Here is a 26,657-nt window from a genome sequence, read left to right on the forward strand (position 1 = left end):
CTCTTCTTCTCTCTTTTCTCATTTTGCTTTTGCTTTTAATTATAAGATCGATTTATTTGTTTGAGCAACAGACTGAAAAATCTATCTCCATGACCCAAGCAGACGCACAAGTTGCCTGGCCCATTTTCCATTTGACATCGATGGGCTGTTTATTTGAAGCATTCGTATCAACTAACCATATGTAAGATTCCTAAGAACCTGAAACTATTTAACAGATGCAGTGTCTCTTTTTATGAGACACTTAATTTACTTTTACAAGTCTGCTTTCCTGAGTCGGTTTAGTTCTTTGGCCAAGGATAATTGAAACGCATGATTTCTTAGACTTCTCTTTTATCCCCCAGAATATTCTCCCTTGAGTTGTTTTCATAAACCATAAGGATATCACCTACTTGCTACCACTGGGTGATCTTTGTTTGAAATCTGTAATTTTGTACTGAAAACAAATAACTTCTTAGGACCCAACTCCCTGTGATACATGCTGCCCTTCCTTGAACGCTGATCATGGTGTGCTAGGTGTTAAAAATGAAGGAGGAAAGTTGGTTTGCCCCCCACAAAATGAGCTCTTCCCGGGATGGGAGCATTTGTGTAATGAGTAATCCTGTGCAGCTAACCAGCCTAACCAGATGACCAGGCAGGTTCATTTCTGCAACAAGACCTGCCAGATGCAGGAGGTTGGGCACCAGACCCTGTACTTGACTGCCCCCAGCGACTGGCAGTTTCGAAGAACTGTTACTTCCCTCCATGTTGTTCTTTGAACATTTGCTTTGACTGTCTTTTTTTATTTTTTGCCTTCAAGCCCCTGTGGTCACATGGTGCCTGTACGGGAATCACGTGTTCCTGGTTTTCTCCTTAGCTTCAGCTGCTTTGGACAGTGTCAAAGAAGATCTCCTGGCGTGATCTAGCTTTGAACTCCCCTCAGACTGTTCCTCTTACAATGAGGCCTTCTTAGGTTTTTTGATGAAGTCGACCTAGTTTTTCTAACCTTCTTTTCAATAATTAAAAATGTGAAATTCTACCCAGAGCCATTTTCTGTGCCAGAACTTCCTTTTAATGTCTGACTTGAGCTGCAAATCTGTCATAAATGCAGCCTGTTGAGAGCAGGCCCTTCCACGGGAATTGAAGGATGCGGGCACATATGCGCAGCACCAGCCCATAGCAGGTTAACTACTCCGAGGAGCTATTCATCTATCTTACTATGTTTGGTTGGATTTATACCAAATGTCAGAGATTTCTTTTTTCACTTACCACCCACAGGTATTCCCCCTTTTGGTGTAATTGCTGAGGGTTGCATGCCTGTAACTTACTACATTTTTTTTTTTAACCACAGCTGTAATGTGATATAGTTTACCTGCTGAGTCATCTCTGAATTTTATTCATGTTTCTTGCCTTTAAAAAAAGCCACTTAATTTCTAATTTCTTTTCAATTACCCTTCCAGTCATAGGTGGGGGGTTTTTTTCTCTTCGATTTTAAAAAGATGTTTCTGTCAAAAACAGGCTCTCGTTACATGTCAGATTGGAGCATAAATTAAATGGGAAGGTGAACTCAAAACTGTTATTGACAACCTATTGTCAAAAAGGAGGAATAATTGGCATTTTTTTTAAAAAAAAACATTCAAGAGAGAAAATGCCATAATTATTTTGGTTGGAGCTTTTATTTTAGGGACACTTAAGCTTTTCTCCTATATGTTTAATCATTTAAAGTAATTACATCCTATTTCTGAATTTCTTGGTTTTTTTTTTGTAGCCAGAGGTGACCCTGACGTTAAATATATAAAGAATTGAGCAGCTACAAGGTGTGATGATAAACTAATGGGCATGATTTCCTTAATCAAATCACTCATACTACAGAAGGGTGCTTTGTGGATAATCACCAAGGATTAGAGACAGTTCAGAAAGTTCCCAGAAAATGACTCTGTCCAAAATATGTGAATGTTCATTCTATCCCTAATAAACTTCACCATTTTGCCTCTTCGTGTAACCCTTTTCTTGCCACAAGTCGGTAAACTTCTTGAAGGCAGGGATTATGTCCTGGGAGTCTCCTGGCCTTAGCACCTATGAGAATGTCATGGTCAAAATGTATCAGTGATTTCTAGATGACCCTGCATTTTTCTCATGGTAGGAAAGAAACTATTGAAATTTTGCTACATGCGTTTTCTTATTGCTTTGTTTTTCACTGAAAACCATCAGAAACCCGTTTCTTCCATTAAGGAGAGTGTATGAGAATTTTCTGTCTGTAAAGTACCACTCCCTCCATTTGCCCAGGTTTAGAGGGAATTCCAAGGCCTGAAAGCTTGATACGGACAAGCATAAAGCAGATATACGAATTATATCATTCTCTGGCCAGGACCTAGAGAGGAGCAGGAAGTACAGCTGCTAAATGAAATTAAATAGATGATGCCTTTCCTTTCTGTCTTGTCTCTACATTCGTCAGAGGCATTTAAATTCAAAATTTAGTTCTTACATAATGCAGGCGAGTAATATCCCAGCCAGGTAATTACATAGGTAGCTAACAACCCCCTTACTCCTGTGTTTTCTCCTAAAAGGTGTAACTTGCTGTTCTAACCACTACAGCATTTTCCACCAAATTGTTTCAGTTTGTCACCTGTTGAGCACCTGCTGCTGTGTCTAGTCCTTTGGCTAAGTGTTGGTGACCAGACACGAACAAAGGTAGTCACGGTCCCTGATCGCACTGAGTGTGAGAACCCTGACGGGACAAACACACGTGGAAAAATAGTGAGGACTTTTTTTTCTTAATCACTTACCAAGTTATCAATTAGAAATATCTCAAAGCGATGACAAGTTATTGGATGGATGGATGGATGGGAGTAAGGTGAGTTTTATCAACTAAACCTCCCATTTTCTAGCACTCTTGCATATGTCTTGTCTCCTAGACAGTTAAAGAAGTCCCATGTATACCATGGGAGATCTGTCTCCCTGACATCAGGAGAGAGCTCCTGCCAGCCACTTGTTACACATACATTGCCTTGGAAATGTACCTTGTGCCTGTTACCATAGCAACACCCTGAGAATGACCTCAGCAGCCGCTCAGAATCATTCCTACAAAACAAATTATAGCTATAATTAACTTTCTGAATTTACTCTGCAATATAAATTTGTTCAGACCTCAGTGTTTCTTTGTAAAAGGTTAAATGAATGGAATAATCCACCATGAACCTCTTCCCCCGCACCCCCCTCCCCCTGCCCAACCGGCATATTCCATCCAAGTGTTTCTTCAGAATATGAGATGCTTCAATGTAAAGCACAGTTCAGTTCAGAGACTCTTCTATTACCTTCCCTCACAATGTGTCAAGAATCAACACATGAGGATGTGCTGGTCCCTTCTGCTCTGTAACCCCATTTCTAAAGGAACAGAGTGGCTTTTTCCCCTAAGCAGACGTGAAATGCAGAAAGTGCTGTGAGCCCAGAGCCAAGGGGGCACATGGGTGGGGCTTACACAGGAGCAAGCTCTCCTCATTGGCCCACTCCTGGCAGTGAAAACTGCGGGTCTTTTTTTTTTTTTTATGTTCACTTATTTTGAGAGAGAGAGCAGGGGAGGCACACAGAGAGAGGGAGACAGAGAATCCCAAGAGAGATCATGACCTGAGCTGAAATCAAGAGTCGGACATTTGGGGGCGCCTGGGTGGCTCAGTCGGTTAAGTGTCCAGCTTCAGCTCAGGTCATGATCTCACAGTCTGTGAGTTCGAGCCCCGCGTCGGGCTCTGTGCTGACAGCTCAGAGCCTGGAGCCCGTTTCGGATTCTGTGTCTCCCTCTCTCTCTGCCCCTCCCCCACTCATGCTGTGTCTCTCTCTGTCTCAGAAATAAATAAACATTAAAAACAATTTTTTTAATTAAAAAAATAGAAAAAAAAGAGTCAGACATTTAACCGACTGAGCCATCCAGGCGCCCTGGAAACTGCAGGTCTTGGTTGCATACATATTTTGCCTGTTTCACTGTCCACAACGCATCTTCAATCCTTCTCCACCACCCAACGGAGGCAAAGCCAAAAGAATGTCAAGCGAGAAGTGCAGTTCATTTAGTCAGAAATGTATGGAGCATCTTCAGTAGTTATTTCCTTGCTCTTGCCACCTGGGCAGTGAACAGACGGAACCCAGTGTGGCAAGCAGCAAGTAAGTGCTCAGTCTAAGTTTGTTATGAGGTGGTTGTTACTTTCTGTGAACTATACTGACAGTGAAAAGGAGCAAAAGAGGGGCGCCTGGGTGGCTCAGTCGGTTGAGTGTCAGACTTTGGCTCAGGTCATGATCTCGGGTTCATGCGTTCAAGCCCCCGCATTGGGCTCTCGCTGCCGTCAGCACAGAGCCTGCCTCGGATCCTCTGTCCCCCCCTCTCTCTATGCCTCTCCCCAGCTCGCGGGTCCTCTCTCAAAAATAAATAAACCTTTATAAAAAAAGAGAAAAGGAGCAAAAGAAAGATAAAGAAGGAAAAGTACTCTTGCAAGTATGAATGCTTTAGATACTCAGCTAGTGTTTTAGTAGTGCCCTTGGTTCACAGAGACACCCCGTGGGCAATATTTTTAGGGCAGTCAGTAAGTCCTTTTACATGCCTTTTTTGGTTGCGGAATCAGTACCCTGATTCTGTCTTTGCCCCATGATGTGCAGTGTGATAGATAATTTCCCACTTCATGTGATGATACTTTAAATTCTCCTGTGCAAATACACATTTGTGTTTAAAAGTGGAGTGGCAACGAGTAGCCCGTTTAGTACTTTGAGAATCAGAAAGCCATGATTTCTCTTTACTGCGGGGACACGACAGTACCTTATGTACAAGAATTAGCCACCCTCCATTTGACCTCTGTGAATTGTATTAAGTGAGTAGAAATAGTTTATTGGGTAGCATATTTCTGAGCCAGCTTGCCAATGTAAATTAGAAGTTCTCTGATTTCTCTGAATTGATTTTTATAGACGGTAGTTAAATAAATGATGGTCTTGTGGGTTTCAGAATGTACATTCAAGTTTTTCAAGTCATGTGGTTGGTAAATCAGAAAACTCCATCTCTACTGACTAGCCAACTGATTTTGCATTTATAGTGTGATGAGCTGGTTTATCTGTAGAATGAGATATAAACCAGCTTCCAAAACATGGCTTGTTAACCCCATCAGATACCTCCAAGGCCATGCCAAGATACTGACTAAAATTCTGGATCCTGTCCATTTTTCTTCCTGTCCCCCACACCAGTATTGTCTCAGCCTTCCTGTCTTCATCCTCCGGCCATTTTTATAATAATTGAAGATATGAGGCTGGTTTCTATCAGTCAGTAGAGAGCTAATTGCCAGCTAGAGAATCATTGATGTGTTTTGGGTAAGGCCACTAGAATACTAATTACTTAGTTGCTTTGCATTAGGAATTTCCAAGATGATCCTTTTTTGTCTCAAACCATTGATATGCCTCCAAAAAAGCAGTTATTTTATTTCCTTCTTGAAGTCTCTTAGCTCTACTATTTTTAATGATGCACCGATCTTGGCGAATTAATGGAATATTTCTTGTCAACAAGCAGTTTCAAATTCAATAATATAATTAATATGGAAACACCACTGGTAACAGTGGTATTTAAATAATGGTAAAACTAAATACCAGCAGAGGAAAACCGTCTATCCATCCCAAAAATATTCATATAAGACTATCTGCCAGGCACTCTTTTAGGTACTAAGGCAGGTATATATAGGGATGTGTGAGACAGAATCCTTCCCCTACATAGGACATGTCAACTGAGTGTGCACTTGGTGATTTATAACACACTCTGCACCAGACATCTCATGTTGTGTATATCAAAACTTACTGTCTTGTTTGTGGGCGTAAAGGTGTTATGATTGTAATCCCTTCTCATTCAGTGAATGGGGCCATCTGTTCTTTAAATCTTGTTTACTTGTGAGTTACTGTGCGTCTACACTTGTGTAGTTACGTGCTTGAAACCGTGTCTGTGCCCACCCATCCCTTCCAGGGCCAAGGAGAGTAGCAAGTCTTTGAAATCATTAGGGTGCCATGCAGACCAGTCCTTTTCACCAGTTGGCTGTTAATTATATCAAATCATGTCATTCTCAGAGTTGCAAAATATTTTTTTTTGCAACTTGAGAGAACGAAAAGTAAATGGAACATAAAATTTTTCAAGTGACAAAATTACTCTGATGGGGAACATATGTGTGGTTGCCAGACTTAGGAGAGGTAGCACACAGGACACTTTCTTTCAACGTTTATTTTTTTTTATTTTTGGGACAGAGAGAGACAGAGCATGAACGGGGGAGGGACAGAGCGAGAGGGAGACACAGAATCGGAAACAGGCTCCAGGCTCTGAGCCATCAGCCCAGAGCCCGACGCGGGGCTCGAACTCACAGACCGCGAGATCGTGACCTGGCTGAAGTCGGACGCTTAACCGACTGCGCCACCCAGGCGCCCCAGGACACTTTCTTTGCAGTTGGCAGAACAATTCTGTATCCTGATTGTGTTGGGGATTCTACGAATCTCTACATGTGATAAAATGTCATAGAACTATACACTTCCCCCCCAAAATGTGTGTGTTTAAGAACTGGTGAAATCTAGGGGTTGCCTGGGTGGCTCATTCAGTTAAGCGTCTGACTCTTGATCTCAGCTCATGTCTTGATCACAGTGTCATGAGTTCAAACCCCGCGTTGGGCTCTACCCTGGGTGTGGAGCCTACTTAAAAGAAAGAAAAAAAGAAAGAATTGGTGAAATCTAAATAAGGTCTGTAGTTAAGTTAATAGTATTGGATGGATATCAGTTTTCTGGCTCTGATAGTATGTTGTCATTATGTAAGTTGTTGTTATTGGGGAAAGCTGGGTGAAGGGTACAGGGGGAATTTTCTGTGATAATTTTGTGACTTCTTGTAAGTCTAAAATTATTTCAAAATGAAAAGCTTTTTTTTTTTTTTTTAAGGAATGGAGAAGTATCATATAAGCAGATAAATTTAAAGCTTAGGTGTGATGACTCTGAACACTGGAAATATCTGACCTTAGACATTGTTACCTCAGTCACCAGAAATCTCAAATCTTGTGGCTTCACATTAATTACATATGACTTCAGCTTTGGACAGAATTTAAGACATGGTATGCTGCTGTCCTCTCTTAGGGGAATGAGGAAATACATTCCAGGAAAAGACTGATGTTCTGCAAAAAGGCCAAAAAATATATAAATATAAATATAAACATAAATATAAACATAAATATAAACATAAATATAAACATAAATATAAATATAAATGTAAATGTAAATGTAAATATAAATATATATGCTTGAAACCATATCTGTGCCCATCCTCTCCAGGGCCAAGCAAGTCTTACATATGAATATATCCTGCCCTCATATGTAACTGTTACCTGTTTATTTATACAAATAGACAAACAAAATTTATGTAAGTAATTCAAAAACTATTCGCTTTAACCTCCTGCTTTACCCATCAGACCTGCTAAACAAGTAGAAGGTAGAAGGCTCATTGAATTTCTTTTCTTTTCCCCCTCCACTTTTTGTATGGGTTCTGATAGAGAAGGCATCAGAAAGCCTGTGAAGCAAGTAATCCATAGATGGGTAACCTTGCTGTGACTAATGGAAGGTTGACTTTACCTTTCAACTTTCCAGATTTCTCTGTCACTTGATGAAATTTTTCTTTCTCTTCTCTACCTGTTAGGATTTATTTTTGCCCTTCCATTTCCATAGGCAGATTTGGCCTGATGGTGTCCTAACCTTCTCATTGTCTTCCCTTCTCCAGCTATCTTAATGACTTGGACCGTGTTGCCGACCCCGCCTACCTGCCTACGCAACAAGATGTGCTTAGAGTTCGAGTCCCCACCACAGGGATCATCGAATACCCCTTTGACTTACAAAGTGTCATTTTCAGGTAGTAAATGAGTCCATAAAACCCACCTTCCAGCTCCTATGCCTTGAGTACATTTGGTGAACTCTACAAATACTGAAATCCGTTGTAGACTTTGAAACAGTATCACCTTTATACCAATTATTATCATTAGACACACAAATAAAATAACGTGTTCCAGAAAGAGGAAGTAGAGGAAAGGTGTGTGGGCAGGTTTCTCATTTCAAATTCGATCACAAAGAAATCAATGAAATCTTAGTTTGCTGGGGGTTGAACAAAATCAGTCAAACATTGATCCTATTACTCTTTGAGAATCATTTTAACTGTGAGGATAGATTTTTACATTTGTATAATATATGAATGATCTTATGACCCTACTGATAATAGAAACTATATGCTATCACAAGCTTTCGTGTTGTTTCCCAAGCATGCTGGTACCAATGCAAAATTCTTCAGTTGCAATAACAATACGGGGTGTTTCATATTCCTAAAATAACTTGCTTGAAAAATTTCAGAATATGTCATTTTGAAAATGGATTGGTTAGCCCAGTCTAAATGTATGTAGGAAAAAAGAATGAAAAATTCTGTTACTCTTCTGTGTGGGTAATACTTCAGAAGTGTTCTAATTTTTTTTTTTAAGAAGAGAAAAATAATATGCTTTCATTTAATCACTCGGTTGTACTTTTAGTTAGAATACAAACCACATTGTGCTTTGAGAAATGAAACCGTGTGAATATGTCTTTGAGCACAGAGAGTTGAGTTCTTTGGGGAAGCCTATGCCATTGAAGACAACTACATACACTACAGGGGTGTGAAATAGGAGTTAATGTGACCTGAGTGACTCCACAGTGGTTCAGATGAGCAGGCTATCTGTCATTCTGACAAAGTACTCTGGACTTAAGTCGAATCAGTCTCTGCCCTACAGTTATGCCTGACCGCATAACTCATAGACATATCCATAAAGGGGGTGATGTTTTGGAAATATTTCTGAACCTCCTTTTTTTCATCTCTAAAATGGTTGCATTAGATGATCGCCAGCGTTCCTTATAGTTCCAGCATTCTGGATCACTTAAGCTTTGAGTTCCTGGCATTTAAAGATCTTTCATTGGGAACACCCAAATTTCTTTCCTCTTATAACTGTATGACAGAATACTTTCAGAAAATGTAGGGCATTTCGTAGAGATTTTCATCTCCTCATTGTTTGATAATTATTAATGAAATCCGAAGCATCTCGTTTTTATTACACCACATACACTAGCTGTAGAGGACTTTTTTGCCACCACAGTAAAAGTAATGGCCAAGAAGAGTAATTCCCTGCCACCATCAGAAGCATCTTACAGGGCTCAGAGTGACAGGGTTTTATAGAATGAGGATTTCATGTGAGTGAGTAGCGAATTGTTTGTTTGGCATGGGGAAAGAGCTAGAATTTAATATTTCTAAAAACTTAAGAATTTTAGTTTTGATGTCCATAGTTTATAGGTCTCCCTGAATCCATTGCTTTGCCCCTTAAATATCTCTTCTTTGCCTTAGAGAACTTTTAGAAGCAGTCCCTAGACGATCCTCGATTTCTTAGTTTATGTTTAATGCTTGGAGGCAGAGAGACACCAGGAATAACTGCAGTTTTTAAGAAATGCTCAAAGCGCCCTACTCTCAAACTTGTGTACCTACAGCTTTCATTCTCTGATAGCATTTTATCCCACAAATGTGGTGCACGTGTTAGTTGAGATACGGATGGAACAGTTTGAAGCAACTTGGATTCGGTACCAAGTATTGCTTGATATTTTCATATGAACATTAAAACTCAAATTAATTGATGTCGTTGGTGGTTCCTAACTAGTAACTAGCACACAGTTGTGTTAAAAACACATCCTTGAAAGAGCTCGAATGATGCCTCTTACAGCATCGTGACATTTTACACACCTGACTTGTAGCAGGTTAACAAGTTGGTTTGTGCATAAGGCCAGTTGAGGCAGGTTACCCAACATGACTGGACTTGTCCCAAATTATTGCCAATATGGGAAGGAGAAAGCAAGTCACAATACCCTTTGGATAAAGTGTCAGTGGAGTCCTGTTTGCACTTAGTTGAAGCATCACACACACCCATATTGAAATACATAGCATCTTGTATCTTTTAAATGTATTTACAGTCCTTTCACGTGTCCTTGAGAAATACACAGGATCTTCATTCTCACTTCACAGAAAAAGAAACTGAAGTCAGTACTTGCCCTTATAGCTTACCACAAACCATATTTTGTCCCTGACTCTTCTGTGCACGATTAGGTAAAACACCATTTTGCTTGACTTCAGTCCCGGATTTTTTGCAAAGTTATCATTTTCATACACATCAGATAACTTTCTTGTAGCCACAGCGGCTTATTACCCGGAATGTCTTGACTTTGACTGTTAGGTAACAGAAAATTAGTAGATGTTTAATAAGTAATTGAATTGACTTGGATGACCATTCTCTTTAGAGAGTGTTTTTTTCCTAAGAGTATAAGTAAAGCTATATTTATGTTGAATTTTTTTCTTTATATGCTATTAATATAAATATTGTTAACCTTACAGAATGGTCGATGTAGGGGGCCAGAGGTCAGAGAGAAGAAAATGGATACACTGCTTTGAAAATGTCACCTCTATCATGTTTCTAGTAGCGCTTAGTGAATATGATCAAGTTCTCGTGGAGTCGGACAACGAGGTGAGTGCTCTTTGGACAGGCAATGGATTATCATTTTACTATCTGATACAAATAAGAGGATGCAGGGTGTGGAGCATGGGGTAAACTTATTTCACTGCATTTTGACTACTGTGTTGGGGATTTTTTAAATAATAAAAATAACCCTGTGGTAGCACATGGTGTAATGAGAACGGTAAACTCTTTTGTCAGATGTGTGAGCAGGCCCGTGTGTTCAGGCTTAATTTGACCCTATTTTATACTTTTAACCCTCAGAAAATGAAAATAACATGGAAATCCCTAGGCTAACCCTCACATCTTTTTCTAGCCCTTTTCCTACTCTTCCTACAGGATGGAGCTGGGAGTGTTGGAGCCAGTCAGCCTGTTTTGTTTTGTTTTCGTTTTGTTTAAATCATTGTTTGGGTGTTGGGTGGGTCCCAAAGAGTACTCAAAACCTCTCTTGGCACATGTGAGTGACTTTGCAGCTGGGTTCTGAATCAGTTCATTGTGGCGCCAAGAAGTGTCTCAGTGACGTGGCCCTTCGGCTCTTACAGAATTCTATAGAGTGTGGCATAATTCTATCTCTGCTAAGCAGTGAATGATTGGAAAAATACCCTTGATATGCTTGTGTGGAGAACTGATTCAGTATTTATAATCTTCTCCCCATTACATGAAATCCTAACAGGTATAAATACGGATTTTGAGGATGATAAAGTCTTGAGTCAGAATTGACTATGGAGAATAATGCAGGGGCATAGAAAACTCACTTCGAGCGGGAGTTCAGCGCGTGTGTGTTGGGGGAATGGAAAAGATTCCTGACATCCTGTTAGAGGCAGACCTTGCAGACCTGCCAACAGTAAATATTAAATATCCTTCCGATAGGATAAAAAACAAAGAGAAGGAAGTGAGATATCTCCACTAGCTGATTAAAACACAACCTGACATATTAAAATACACTTTCCATACTATACATTTTTTGGTAAAGAAGAATGTTGGCTTCTGGTCCTTTTAAATATTTTATTTTTCTAGAAGCATTAATATCTGTATCAAAATAAATATGCAGTCCTTTATAGCATTTCTTTTGCATGTAGGATTGATAAAGAGTTCAGGAGGGACGCCTGGGTGGCTTAGTCAGTTGAGCGTCCGACTCTTGATTTCCGCTCAGGTCATGATCCCAGGGTCATGGTATCCAGCCCTGTGTCAGGCTCCATGCTGCGTGTGGAGCCCGCTTAAGATCCTCCCCCCCCCCCCCCCCCCCACCGCCCAACCTCCCTCCCTCACTTCCTCCACAAAAAATAAAAAACAAAAAAGTTCAGGAACCAGTATCCCATATAGAGCTGAGTTACCTATTCACCTATTCATGCATTTCAGAATCTTTTCAGGGTTACAAGTTTATGGGCTTTTGAATCAAGTAACTTTTTAAGAATGTTTTATCAGCCACTTGCCCTCTGTAGCTACCATAAAAGTGCCTGACAAGCAAGCTAAAATACAAGGCAGTCAGTTCCCAAGATTTAAGGTAAGCAATTACCATCAGAATTTCAGCTATAATCTCTCTATATGTATTTCTGTCTTCATATCTGTGTTCAGTTGTTGTTCCTTAATCTTTGGATATAGTATTTTGAATGTAGTGCATATCATAGTTGGGAACAGAATAAGACAGTTTTTCTGATTTCTTTGAATGTTGAATCAAGATAGAAAATGTTTTGAGGGCTTATCTACTATATGCTAGGTACTGGGCATCTAAAGAGACACAAAAAATGAAAAACAAAATGAACTTTGCCCAGAAGGGCCTCATAAAAGAGATGTGCTTTTGTTGGGTAGAGAGTAAGGGGAGAGGAAGGCCTTCGTTATATGGGATGTGATCTCTCTAGTTTGCTGTCCAGTAAAATAAAATTTATCAACTACACAGAAGATGTAAGAAGCACACATAGTTTTATTTCTTATGTCACTGTTTGCATTTTAGCTAGAGAAATGGAAATGTTTATCAGTACACATTTTTTTAATCCATATTTTATACAAGGCAAGTACATTGTATCTGTAAAGACATATATATATATATATATATATATATATATATATATATATATATATAGTGATTTAATGCTTTTCAGTTTACCTCAGTTCCTTAGGTAGGTCATCACCTGATTCTACCACATAAATTCAGTTCTTCAATTATTTGGACATTACAGATTATTTATCCTAGTTATTACCTGACATTGCTCATGGATATCTAGTTTTTGTGTAAAAGTATATTATATTAATTTTAGCATAAGATGACATTGTTTTGATGATCAGATACCATAACTAAAGTCTCCACAGTAACTTGCCATTCAATGTACAGGCATTACATGCATCTAAAAATATTTTGTCAGTTTCATTTATTCCTTGGTGATGCATTATGCTACAAATTAAGATAATAAATCTATTATTTTTTCTTTAGGACTCCCTGATCACTTGTGACTATTAAAATAAATTTTTTAACATGTTTATTTATTTTTGAGAGAGAGACAGACCGAGCATGAAAGGTGGGGGGTGGGGGGCGCAGAGAGAGACGGAGACACCAATTCCGAAGCAGGCTCCAGGCTTGGAGCTGTCAGTACAGAGCCGGACGTGGGGCTTGAACTCACAAACCGTGAGACCATGACCTGAGCCGAAGTCAGAAGCCTAACCCACTCAGGCACGCAGGCGCCCCACTTGGGAATATTCTTAAAGCCTACCTTGTAATTCTATGAGATCAAAGCCATTTCATGGTGCTCTTTTCTCAGACCTTAAGTCTGTTGGTAATACTGCAGATGATCTTAAGCATAGTAAGAGCAATGCCGCTCATTAATTACTTCCTGCTTGCCACAGCCATCACTGTTGGTAATTAGGGAACACTGTCAAAAATATTTTTTAATGTCAGGATGTAGTCACAGTCTTTTTTCGTGGCGGGGGGGGGACTAATATATGAAAATGCCTTTGGCTCTCCACTTCCTTAAATCATTAAGGGAATTCAGGACTATAGCATTCTCCTTTCCCCAAATTCTCTGGCTTTGGTGAGACAAAACTGAAATGAACTCCTGAAACATTTTGTTCTTGGTTTTGAAATCTGGTGTCCATAACTTTAATCCAAAGCAGACCTTGTGGTACCTCCTTTGGTATATATGTGCGAGAAACACCTGGAAATGGGTACTGTCAGCCTCCCCTCTGGTCCTGGAGAACTCTGGAAAAGGCAGTGCGGGCCGCAGGCAAAACCAGCCGAAAGTACTTTGGATTATTGCTGTTGCTTTTCATGTTTCTAAGATTTTTGGTATCAATCTTCAAGTTTTTATGCAGATGTGCTTTCGTCTTTCCAGATTCTCAGCCTTCCTCGAGCTTGGGGAATTAATTTTGTTATTATTATTTTTTTCCTCCAGAGAGGGACACACATCACCCAATAGTGAGTGAGATCGAGGAGGGTTGCAGTGTCACGTAGATTTGCATATTGTCTTTACTGTCTTCTTTTCCCTGTGATAACACACCAGCACGAGCCAGCTGCTCTACTGTAATCCTTCGGTGCCTACATTATTTAAGCGCCCGTGAGAGCCCGCAGCCCACAGGAAGCATTCCCATAACACACTTAAGCTTATCAACATGTATCCACACTCTCTCTTTTAGTCTTTATTTTTCTGGTTTTCTGTTACATGAATATCTGAGCACAAATACGATGATAATTTCTCAGACTTTGACTCGGGGGCCGTCTTACAGACCATGGTTCCTAGACTGTCCAGCTTTTTTCTCCTCCACTTTTCTTTTTGAATGTGCCATTCTAACTTAAGTTAAATTTTGAAGTGGTCACAACCCATTAAGCTTTAGTTTTGATACAATACCAAGGTAGATCCCACACCCCAAGCGCTCCTTTGAACCAAGATACATTCCCCAGCATTGCTTTCCCTAAACATTTATTCTCGAACCCGGAAATATTTCTCTTCTCTTAGGTTTTAAAATGAAGCCCCTTTGAAGTCATTCAGCTACAACCCACGGTCTGAACATTTTCTTTAACGGTGCGAAACCTGGACTTTGTTCTGTTCCAAAAACTCCAAGTGAGTTTTGGGGATTTTCTTCGTATAAAATTTCAGCATTGGCAGGGAAAATGACTAAAACTTGAGAAAAGAAATTGCACCTCAAAGGGAAGACCTATAGGAAACTTAGAAGTAGTTAAAAGTAAGAGCTGAGTTATGATACCCGCTCTCAGTTGGGTTGGCTCTCACATCCTGTATTGATCTTAAATTATGAAATCAGAAACTTGATCTTGCTCCTCAGACTTTGGTATACTTGGCTCAGATTCATGGCCTGATTAACAAGGCTCTTCCTGAAAGATGTCCTACTTTTTTTTTTTTTTATATTTAACTCTTCTTCCCTTTTCCACATTCCTTTGTTCATTTTTAGCCACTTGTTCCTTTTTGAAACCCCTTCCCTCACCCCTTTCATCCTTCAGGCTTTCTGTTTCCATATTATTATACTCCTCAACTTCTTTGCTCGTACGACTTGAAGGAAGCTTGGAGGAAGTTTTCTGATCACCATTTATGAGTTTGAACCAGAGACATGTACTTCCTCCTGGTAAGCGTGTGGCAAACCAGCCACATGTGGACACTACTCGTGTGTCTGTATATTGGAAATCTTTCAAATTCTTCATTGAAGCCATACTGGTATAATCAATGCAATATTTTTTATAGGATGAATTATATGAAAAAGGCAGATTGCTGACGAGTGTATTTAGTATAATCTGATCTCTAGAATGATATACATACAATTATTACAGGGAAGGTTATTAACCCCGCCCTCAAAAAAGAAAATAATTTGGAAGATTTTCTACCATGACCCTGGGGTAAACAGTGATTGATGATTGGCTCGGGAGAGTGTTAACAAATAATAAGCGAAACAATAATTGTTTTAAAATAAAGTAAGATCAGGTTGGAATTTTAGCTCTGTCATTTATAATATCTCCGTCCATTTTTCGTTTGGATTATCTGTCATTTTCCTGCTGCTTTTTAGGAGTTCCTTACATTCTGTGGATGTGAGCCTTTTGTTGTACGTACTGCCAACATCTGCTTTGCAGCTTGCCATCTATTCTCTTAATTGTGTCTTTTGATGAAGTCATAAATTTTAATACAATAAAATTTATGACAGTTTCCCCTTATGGCTGTCCATTAGCATGCATGTGTCTACAAATACGCACACACAGGAAGAGAAAGTAAGTCACCTGAAAAGTCTGTATGAAAGGACAGTAAGGATTGGAGGGTGAGATTAGGAATTGAAATACCAATCGCAGAACCAGGTACCTCTCTTAGCAGCAATTCACAAATGTAGTTAAGCATCTCTTAGCAACCAAGAAAAGGAGGTAATTGTGGCCTGCTAGAAGATTCATTTATCTTTAAAACCAGTTAGCTGCTTCTGGTACTGGGCTACTCCTGTACCTTCACAAAGAGATGCTGTGGGAGGGAGGAAGTTATATCCACAATAACGTGCCCCCAGGAAAGCAAATATGAAGCATTCCTAGGGCTGTCCCTTAAGCTTCTGTCCGTGTAAAGTGGTGCCTTAACATCAAAGGCTGTGTGCCGTGTGTCATGGGCCAGTGCCACGTGGTCTAAACTCATAGCTCGATATAAGAATAAAAGCGAGAAGAGCTAAGGAAGTGGAGTTTGTTTGTTTTTAGAAACGATTTCAGTGATCCGGGAGAGCGTGAAATTCTAGAGAACTTACTTGCTTTAAATCTTTATCTTCACAGAAATAAAATGATACAGATGCATTTAAAGACTTTGTATAACCTTCTCGGATTGATTTCTCTCGCTCCCCAGAAGTTACTGGCCTCAAGTTGGCATATATCATTCCTGTGCATATTTTTTTCACATTTTTACTACATATGTATATGTCAATAAGCAATATGTAATATTGGATGCTTAATATTCATGATTAATTTTATTTAGATGATTTTACATTGTGGGTTTTATTCCATCAGCATTGTTCTTGAGATTTATTTTTTTTTTACGTTGCTACATGTGGCTTTAATTCACTTATTTAGACCGCCATCTAGTTCCGTTGCATGCACAGGCCCTACTGTGTTTCACACACTTCTCAGCCAGCAGGTGGCTTTCAGGGTGGGTTACCTTTTCCCACCCTCATCTTGTCTCCCCCTCATTCCAACCCTCAGTGGAGTTGTCTTTATTTATTTTTATTATTTTAGAGAGCGAAAGAGAGGGCATGGGAGAGGGGGAGAGAGAAGAGAGAATCTTAAGCAGTCTCCATGCTCAGCGTGGAGCCCAATGTGGGGCTCAGTCCCACTGTCCTGGGATCGTGACCTGAGCCAAAATCAAGAGTTGGATGCTCAGGCACACTAATATATACACCTTTTAAACTCATTCTGGTTATTGTTTGCCAGTTAAAATTTACCTCTCAGTGCATGGGTTGCCTTTTTTGCTTGTTGCTTATGGAAGAGTTTTCATCTTAATGTAGTCAGCTCACTCATTTCCTTTATTGGTTGTATTACTGTATTTTCTTCAGGAATTCTTTGTCTTCCCCTAGAATATGAAGACCTATCCCTTAGTACCTATTAAAAGTTACAAGGTTTTGCTTTTTCATAGGTTTTCTATATACCTATAATTGATTTTTGGGTATGACAGATAAGGATTTCATATTTTCTTGCTATATATCTGTTCAATTGACCCAATACCGTTTGTTGAATAGTAAATCCATCATCCATCTTACCTTTTTATTTTTTATTAATGTTTCTTTATTTAGTTTTGAAAGAGAGAGAGACTCGGTGTGAGCAGGGGAGGGGCAGAGGGAGAGACACAGGCTCTGAAGCAGCCTCCGTGCTCTGAGCTGTCAGCACAGCCTTGAGATCATGACCTGACCCGAGGTCAGATGCTTAACCAACTGAGCCACCCAAGCGCCCCTACCGTTTTCTTTTTAACTGCGAAATATATACATACATATAAAGAAGAGTCCACAAATTCAAAATACACAGCACAGAGTTACCACAAAGTATCTGTGTGTCCAGCACCCTTGTCAAGAAACAGAACATTGCCAAGACTACTGAAGCTCTTCTGGTGCCCCTCCCCAAGCAGTTGGCCACTGTTCTTTAAGGGAACCCCTTCCTGGCTGTTCTCTTTAGTTTTAATACTTAAACATGTATCCTTGAATCCTGTAGTTTCGTTTTTCCTTGTGTTTTAACTTTTATTCAAAGGGAATCAAACGGTATGTTTTTGAACTTTGATATAAACTTTTGTGCCTAGCTTCTTTTGCTCAAGATTATGCTTATAAGGTGCATACATTTTATATGATTTGTTCACTTGTAATTCATTCATTGCCATATATATTTATTGCATGAAAATACCACCATTTGTTTCTCCATTCTACTGTTTATAGATTTGTGTGTGTGTTTCCAGTATGCGGTTATTACAAATAATGTTACTGTGAATATTCAGACACGTATCTCTGGATGTACATGGGCACACATTTCTATTGGCTATATACCTAGCAAAAGAATTGCAGGCACATAGGCAATACATATCTTTAACTTCAGTAGATAAGGTAAAAGTATTTTCCAAAGTGAATGCACGATTTCACACTCCCATCAGCAGTGTCTGAAGCTTCTGTTATTTGCCGGTGTTTTTGCTTTAGGTCTTCTGGTGGCCAAAGAGCTGGGCTGTAGTCCCTGCATACACAGGTTTCTGTGGGCACACCTTCACTTTGGGTGCAAAGCGGTGGTGATTCACTACAACCCATTTCCCTCGGGCTCTCAGCTGCTACCTCCAGATTCAGCGGTTACCCCCGGGGAAAGAGGCCCCAAATCCTGTGCTCACTTGTCTAGACCTTTCCTTCCCCAGATATTGCCCTGGTAATTCTTCCCTGCTTTTCAGCTCTCTGAGGCCTTTAAGTGGGTATGCTTATTATTTTGTTAACCTTTCTGGTTGTCTTCCTTCCCATTGATATCAATGGTACCTGGGACACATGTCAAGTTTTACTACATATGTGTCTTTCTCTGGGTTCTCTGCTTGGTTGATCTGTTTACTGCTCCTGCACCAACATAAAATGTATCAAGTCAGTACTTTTACCATAATCTAGATATCAAGTGCATCAAATTCGCCTACCTTCTTGTTCTTCAGAATTTTCTTGGCTAGTCTTGATCCTTTACTCTCCCTTGTAAATTTTAACTTCAGGTCATCAAATTCCAGAAAACAAAGCTGATTTGAATTTGAATAAATACATAGATAAATTTGAGGTTGGTCTTTCAACTTTACAGTATTAAATTTTACCATCCATAAACATGACATGGTTTGTATAGCTCACCATTTATCATTGAAAACACTGCTTGTGTTGTTGTATGTGGTCAGTTTCTATAAATGTTCCACATGTGCTTGAAATTGTGATTTCATATTTTTGGGGACAAGGTTCTACGTTACGCCTATTAGAACAAACTTGTTAATTGAGTTATTCAGATCTTCTAAATTCTTAGTAATTTCTTGTACGTTTCATTAATTACTGAGTTATTTTTTAAATTGTTTTTAATATTATTTTGATGATGTATACATATATATAACAAGCTATAAATTATAAGTGTTCAGTTTGAGGAATTATCACAGAGTGAACACATCCATGTAATTACCATCCACCACAAGAGACGGATATTATTAGTACCCCAGAAGCTCCCTTGTGCCCCTTTCCAATCACAACCTCACCCCCTCTCCCCCAAGGGTAACTATTATCTTGACTTGTAATACCATCGTTTTGCCTCTGTTGAACTTAATATAAATTGAAATTAAATGCATCCTTTTGTGTCAACTTGTGTTCAAAATAGTGTTTATTAGGTAAATTCGTGTTGTGTGTCACTGTAGTTTTTCATTTTTATTACTTTATATCATTCATTTAAATTCAATTAAGTGACTATCCATCCTAAATTTTAAACAATTTATCCATCCTATTTTTGATGGATATCTGAATGGTTTTCTCTTTGCAAGTGTTGTGAATAATGCTGCTATGAATATTATTTTAACGTTTTTTGACTGAATACATGTGCCTGGTTTTCTGTGGAGTAGAAATAGGATTGATGATTCACAGTGAACGTGTATATTCGACTGTGGTGAATACTGCCTGTGTCCAATCCCAGACTTGGTGGGTTACAACAATAGAAATTTGTTCCTACAGTTCCGGAGCCCCAGAGTCTGAAATCAAGGTATCAGCAGCGCCATGCTCCATCTGAATGCTATTGAAGAGAATCTCCCCTTTTTCCTCCTATTCCTACTTCTGTTAGCATTCCTTGTAGTTACATAGCCCCGGTCTCTTCCTCTGTCTTCCCATAGTCTCCTCCTCTGTGTCCGGGTCTTCTTGTCTGCTGTCTCTTATGAGGGAGGACACTTGTTGGATTTAGGGTAAACCCAGGTGATCCAGGAGGATCTCATCTCAAGCTCCTTAACTAAATTACATTTGGAGGACATTTTTTCCAAATCGCGTCACATTCACAGGTTCTGGAGGATAGCGTATGGACATGCCTTTTTGGGGCTCACCCTTCAACCCACTACACTGCCAGTCTGAACTCTGGAAACAGTTCACACTTCCACCACCAGTGTATATGTGTTCTCTTTGGTCCATATTCTTACCAACTTCGATATGGTCAGCTTTTAAGTTTCAGCCATTCTATTGGGTATGTAGTAGCATCTCTTTGTGGTGGGAGTTTGCATTTCTCTGATTATGATGAGATTGAGTACTTTTTTTTTTTAGTTTATTTATTATGAGAGAGGGAGAGAGAGAGAGTGCAAGCACAAGTAGGGGAGGGGCAGAGAGAAGGAGAGAAAGAATCTCAAGCAGGCTCCACGCCATCAGTGCGGAGCCTGATATGGGGTTCAAACTCATGAACTGTGAGATCATGACCTAAGCCGAGACTGAGAGTAGGACACTTAACTGACTGTGCCCAGACACCCCAAGATTGAGTACTTCGTATATTTCTTTACCATTGGATATCCTCTATCTTAAAGTGCTGATTTAATTCCATGATCAGTTTTTGTTGGTCTGTGTTTAAGAAAAAGAATCATTAGTTTAGATGTCTTTGCATATTCTTGATAGAAACTCTGCAAAAAACTTCTGCCAGTCCATGACTTGCTTTTTTTTACCACCTTAAATGATATCTTTTGATGTGGCCAATTAAGTGGTCTTTTAAACTCTGACCTTTATATGTCTTTCTTAAGGAATCCTTCCTCCAATTGTAGTGCATAGCATTTATATTTTGAAGATGGATATTTTAGTATGAGATTTGCTATAAATTTATTGGTTTTGAATTATATTACTTATATAATTTTACCTTTTTTGTTCATTCTAATTACATTTACAAATAGAATATGAATATGAACACCAGCATTTTAACATTATAAGCATAAAAAAACCACTAGTATGCAATTTTTGCTTGATAGTAAAATCAGTTGGGTAGAATTACCCCTTTATGTACTTTGGGAACATTGGAGAAAACTGAAATATACTAAACTTTTATTTTAAGGTGTATGTTTCTTTTAGATTAGCATAATAAAAATATATAATATATGTAAAATAAAAATGATATTATATACTGTATATCGAGATACACTGCCAATTCTTCATCATAAAAATGTTTGTATGGCATGGTTGGCTCATAAAAGTGTATAGAAATGAATCCCTAAAAAGAATAAAAAAAGGAAAAAAAATGTCCTCTCTCCTTTTTGGGGAAAAAAAAAATAACGCCATCTGAAAAGCAGCATGTGGAGTTTTCCCCCCTCACTGACGGAGTTATTTTTAAACCTCCTACTTTGGTTGTAAACTTGTCTATTTTCTTAATTCCACACTTCTGTTTTTGATGTTTTGAGATTTCAGTATCCTGTCCTTTATAAGTTTGTAATTTGTATAGATTCCTGACGTATTGTTCTTTTTGTCATCAAGAAGGTTTTGGGTTTTTTTCTCCTTAAAGTCAGAAGTGCTTTTTGCTGAAATAAAGCAGTTATGCAAGAAGCAAACCGGAAGTGCCAATGTCCTGCCTTTCGGTCTGGTGAGTCACAGAAAAGGCTGTGTTTTCATAAGAGGTGGGGACGGAGCAGGAGGAAGGCAGGCAGGCGGTGGCAGCAGCAGATCAGGGACCGCACTGGGCAGACTGTATATGCAGGAAGTGAGCTGAACAGGTTGTTACTAACTTGGGAATGAAAGAGTATTTCAGGAGCAGTGTCGGTAGTGACCGAAGATTTAGCCATATAGGAGGTAGAAAAGCTTAGATGGAAGTTTTTTTTTATTAACAGCTTATTGAGATGTAATTCATACACCATCACATTCACCCTTTTAAAGTTTATGCTTCAGTGGACTTTAGCATATTCATAGAACTGTACAAATAGCACCACTATCCAATTGGTTTTTTTTTATCTGAATAGACTGTATTTTTTAGAGCAGTTTTAGGTTCACCCCAAAATTGAGTGGCAGATTTCCCATGGGACCCCTTCCCTCATGCATGCATAGCCTGCTCCATTTATCAACATCCCCTACCAGGGAATTTGTTCTACTTATTTGTCACATTTGGTACCTTTGTTACAACCCGTGATCCTGTATTGACATGTGATTGTCACTCAGAGTCACAGTTTACTTCAGGCTTCACTCTTTCTGTGGATTGTTGTACATTCTATGGATTTTGACAAATGTATAATGAATGACATGTATTTACCATTATAGTATCATACAGAATGGCTTCACTACCCTGAGATCTTCTGTGCTCTGTCTATTCATCCCTCCTCCATCCCTCTCTCCTCCACTCTGGCAATCACTGATTTTGTTACTGCCTCCAGAGTTTTGCCTTTTCCAGAATGTCATAGAGTTGGAATCAGACAGTATGTAGCCGTTTCAGATTGGCTTCTTTCACTTAGTGATATGCATTTAAGATTTATCTATGCCTTTTACGGCTTGATAGCTCGTTTCTTTTTAGTACTAAATAATACTTCGTTGTCTGGATGGACCACAGTTTGTTAATCTGTGCACCTACTGAAGGACATCTTGGTTGCTTCCAGGTTTGGCCAACTTTGAATAAAAGTGTTGTTATTACCCATATGCAGTTTTTTATGTGGACGTAACTTTTCATCTCCTCTGGGTGAATGCCAACGAGTGTGATGGCTGGATCGTACGAGAGTATGTTAAGTTTCGTAGGAAACTGTTAAATTGTCCTCCAAAGCTCCTGTGCCATTTTGCATCCCCACCAGCAGTGAACGAAAACTCCCATTGCCCCGCACCCTCATCAGCATTTGGTGTTGTCAGTGTTCCAGATTTGGGCCATTCTTACAGGCATATAGTGATACCTCTTTGTGGTTTTTATTTGCATGTCTCTAATGTCATGTTGCAAGCATTTTTTTTTCGTATGTTTGTTATTTGCATATCTTCTTTGGTGAGTTGTCTGTTCAAGTATTTGGCCCATTTTTAAATCCAGTTCTCAGTTTCCTTATCGTTGAATTTTAAGAGTTCTTATGTATTTTGGATAACAATCCTTTATCAGTTATATCATTTGCAAATACTTTTTCCCAGTCTGGAGCTTGTCCTTGTATTCTGAGTCTTATTTTCTTGTAATGTATTTGTCTGCTTTTGATACTAGGAAAATGGTGTCTCATAGAATAGGTTACCATGGATCCCTCTGCTTCTGTCTCCTGGAAGAGACGAGACTATAGATAACTGGTATAATTTCTTCCTTAAGTGTTTGGTAGAATTCACAAGTGAACCCTTCCGGGCCTGCTTTCTGATTGGGAGGTCATTAATTATTGATTCAATTTCTTTACTAGATATAGGCCTGTTCAGTTTTTGTATTTCTTTTTGTGTGAGCTTTGGACAGATTGTATCCTTCAAGGAATTGGTCCATTTCGTGTAGGTAATCAAATTTGTGGGCATAGAATTATTAAGAGTATTCCTTTATTATCCTTTTAATGTCCATGAGCTCTGTGGTGACCTCTTCTTTTGTTTCTGATACTAGTAATTGGGGTTCTCTCTTTTGTTCTGTGTTATCCCAGCCAGAAGTTAGGCTCTGATAAAACCCCGATAGTTTATACTCTGGTAAAATAATTTCTCTTAAGACCAGCCCTCATTAGGAAGAACGGAATGCTCAGGTGTATTTCATAATGGTTCCTTTTCCATTCTCTTATGACCATGTGGCCCCAGAGTTTTGAGTTTTCAGACTTGCCCATGCTGAGCCTCCAGCAATTTGTCAGATACAATTTAGGTTTTCTTACCACAGCATTGGTTCCTTTGGAAGTTTTTTCTCATGGTTTCTGTTCCAGTATGTTGTGATTCTCTGTATTCACATGTCTGTCTCTCCAATTTGGGGGACAACACTTTGCCCTATGTCTTCACATCTCTGATGGATCTAAGAGTTACTAATTTTTCATTTTGTTCACCTTTTTACCAGTTAGGACAGAGTGATGACTTCTAAGCTCCCTACAAGACAGACTGGAAACAGAAAGTCACTCCTCTCTAATTTAGGACACCTTCCCTCCCCACCCTCAGCAGCTGCTAATTTACTTTACATCTCTATGGATTTGCCTCTTTTGAACAATTCATATACATGAAATCATATAATATGTAGGCGCTTATGTGCATCCATGTGGTAGCACATTTTAGTGCTTCCTTTTTATTGACACATAATATTTCATTTATCTGTTAATCAGTTGATGGATACTTGGGATGATCAGACAAATAATGCTGCTGTGAACATTCACAGACAGTTTTTTCTGTGGACGTGTATTTTGCCTTCTCTTGGCTATTCCTGGAAGTAAAATTTCTCAATCATTTGGTAAGTCGATGATTACATTTTGAGGAACCGCAAAACCGTTTTCAACGTGGCTGCACCATCTAGCAACCCAACCAGTAATATATTAGGGTCCCACTTTCTCCATATCTAACCAACACTTGTTATTGTCTGCTCTTTTTGTTTTAGCCTCCCTAGTGGTTGGCGAATGGTATCTCGTTGTGGTTTTGATTGCTCCAATGACTAATGATGTTTGCATTTGCTTACCGCCGCTTGTATATCTTCTTTTGAGAAATGTCTATTAAAATCTTTTCTTATATTAATAGGCTTATTTCCCTTTGTATTGGTGATGGCAAACATTCTTTATAAAAATCGACACTAGGCTCTTGGGAAATATGATTCACAAATAGTAGTCTCCTATTCCGTGGGTTGTCTTTTCACTTTCTTGAAAGTATCCTTTGATACACAAAGGTTTTTAATTTTGATGAAGTCCAATCCATCTACTTTTTCTTTGGCTGCTTATGCTGTAGATGTTGTACCTAAGAAATGCGCCTAATGTAGGGCTCTGGCTATTTACACCTATGTTTTCTTCTAGGAGTTTTGTGGTTTTTAGCTCTTGCGTTTTGGTTAGTGACTTATTTTGAGTTAGGTTCTGTATACAATATAAGGTAAAGGCCCAACTTTATTTATGTATTTTTTAAATTTTTTTGCATGTGGATGTTCTGTTGTCCCAACATCACTTACTGAAAGATTATTCTTTCCCCTTGAATTTTCTTGGCACCCTCATCAGAAATCAGTTGACCATAAACATAAGGATTTATTTCTAGAGTCTTAATTCTGTTTCATTGATGTGTATGTCTGTCATGAAGCCAGTATCACAATGTCTTGATTATTGTAGCTCTGTAGTAAGTTTTGAAATTGGAAAGTGTGAGTCCTTCACCTTCGTGCTTCTCTTGCAAGATCGTTTTGACTTCTCTGGACCCCTTGCATTTCTGTGTGAATTTTAGGATCACCTTGTCCATTCTTGCAAACCCCAGCAAAAAATAAATAAATAAAAATCACTGGGATTTAGCAGGGATGCTGTTTAATATGTATATCAATTTGAAGAGTATTGCTGTCTGAACACATGAGAAGAATGTGACTTCTGCTAGTTTTGGGTCAAGTAGCTATTAATATGCATTAGGTCTAGTTGGTTTATAGTGTTTTTCAAATCTTTTTATTTGTTGTTCTAGCTGGTTGTTCCATCCAGTATTGAAAATCTTGAGCTGTTCATTTGTTTACTTCTCCCTTGGATTTTGTTAGGTTTTTGCTTCACGTATTTTGGGTCTCTATTTTTCAGTGCATATGTTTGTAATTATTAGACTTTCTTGATGGATTTAACCTTCTTCATTATAAAATACCTCTGTCTCCAGTAACAAATTTGTCGGAAGGTTTATTTTGTCTAATATTAGTATAGTCACCCAGCTCTTCTTTTGGTTACTCTTGCACATGTGTTTTCTCTTTTTTTTCTTTTCTTTTCTTTTTTTTTTTTTAGTTTTATTTATTTAAATAATCTCTACACCAAACGTGGGGCTCGAACTCACAACCCCGAGATCAAGAGTCTCAAGCTCTGCGCACCGAGCCTGCCAGGCGCCCCTTGTGTCTTTTTCTATCTTTGGACGTTCAATCCATTTTGTCTTTGAGTCTCAAGTGGGTCTCTTGTAGCCAGCATGTAGTTAGATCATAATTTGTTTTCTTCTTTCAATCCATTCTGCTGATCTCTGCCTATTGAATATTGAATATTGAATATTTTTACTGCTGATTTTCACACCCGCCAGGGCTGGAAGACAATTGGTTGTCAAGGCTGTTGCAGAGCTGGGAAAGGGGGATGGAAATAGTGCAAGTTAAATGCCCCAAAACTCACTGTTCTCACCCACATGAGCTATTTCTCTTGAACAAGTGTTCTTCAGATTGTTGCAAGTCTTCGGTTAATTTCTGGAGTTCTGAAAAAGCTGACGTTGACCATTTTTTGCCAGTTTCGTCATTACTTTTGTGGAAGGGTGGATTTGGGGAGGTCTCGCTGCATCGTCCATCTATACTTCTCTAAATTGAATTTTAAAGATAAATCTGACCATTCTATAATCATAGAAACACAGTTGATGTCTGAAAGTGCTTTTTCACCTCTTAGAATAGCAAAGATTCAAAAGGAAGAGGGTGTAAAAAAAAAACAGATACGCATACACTGCAGGAATGAGGATAAATTGCACAATGTGCCACTATTATGGTAATTTGTAAAATCAAAGGTTATATACCCTTTGATCCAGTAACTCTACTTCTAGGGATTTGTTCTAATTGTTTAATTGTTATGAGTCCCAGTGATATGTAGAGAATAGCCCATCACAACATTGTGTATAGTTGTG

General features: G+C 38.9%; 1 protein-coding gene across 2 annotated transcripts in view; it reads left to right on the top strand.

The window, feature by feature from the left end:
• The window catches only part of GNAQ (G protein subunit alpha q), a 317,775-nt gene that overhangs the window by 224,628 nt on the left and 66,490 nt on the right, over positions 1 to 26,657 (top strand). For both annotated transcript variants that reach the window (XR_007146310.1, XM_047830059.1), the window contains exons 4-5: positions 7,736 to 7,864; positions 10,406 to 10,535. Coding sequence is in view for 1 of the 2 variants with exons in the window: in XM_047830059.1 (XP_047686015.1) it covers positions 7,736 to 7,864; positions 10,406 to 10,535 (259 nt within the window). In the remaining variant the exon portion in view is untranslated. The remainder of the gene's footprint in view (positions 1 to 7,735; positions 7,865 to 10,405; positions 10,536 to 26,657) is intronic.

This window comes from Prionailurus viverrinus, chromosome D4, assembly GCF_022837055.1.
Source record: "Prionailurus viverrinus isolate Anna chromosome D4, UM_Priviv_1.0, whole genome shotgun sequence".
NCBI classification, from domain to species: Eukaryota; Metazoa; Chordata; class Mammalia; order Carnivora; family Felidae; genus Prionailurus; species Prionailurus viverrinus.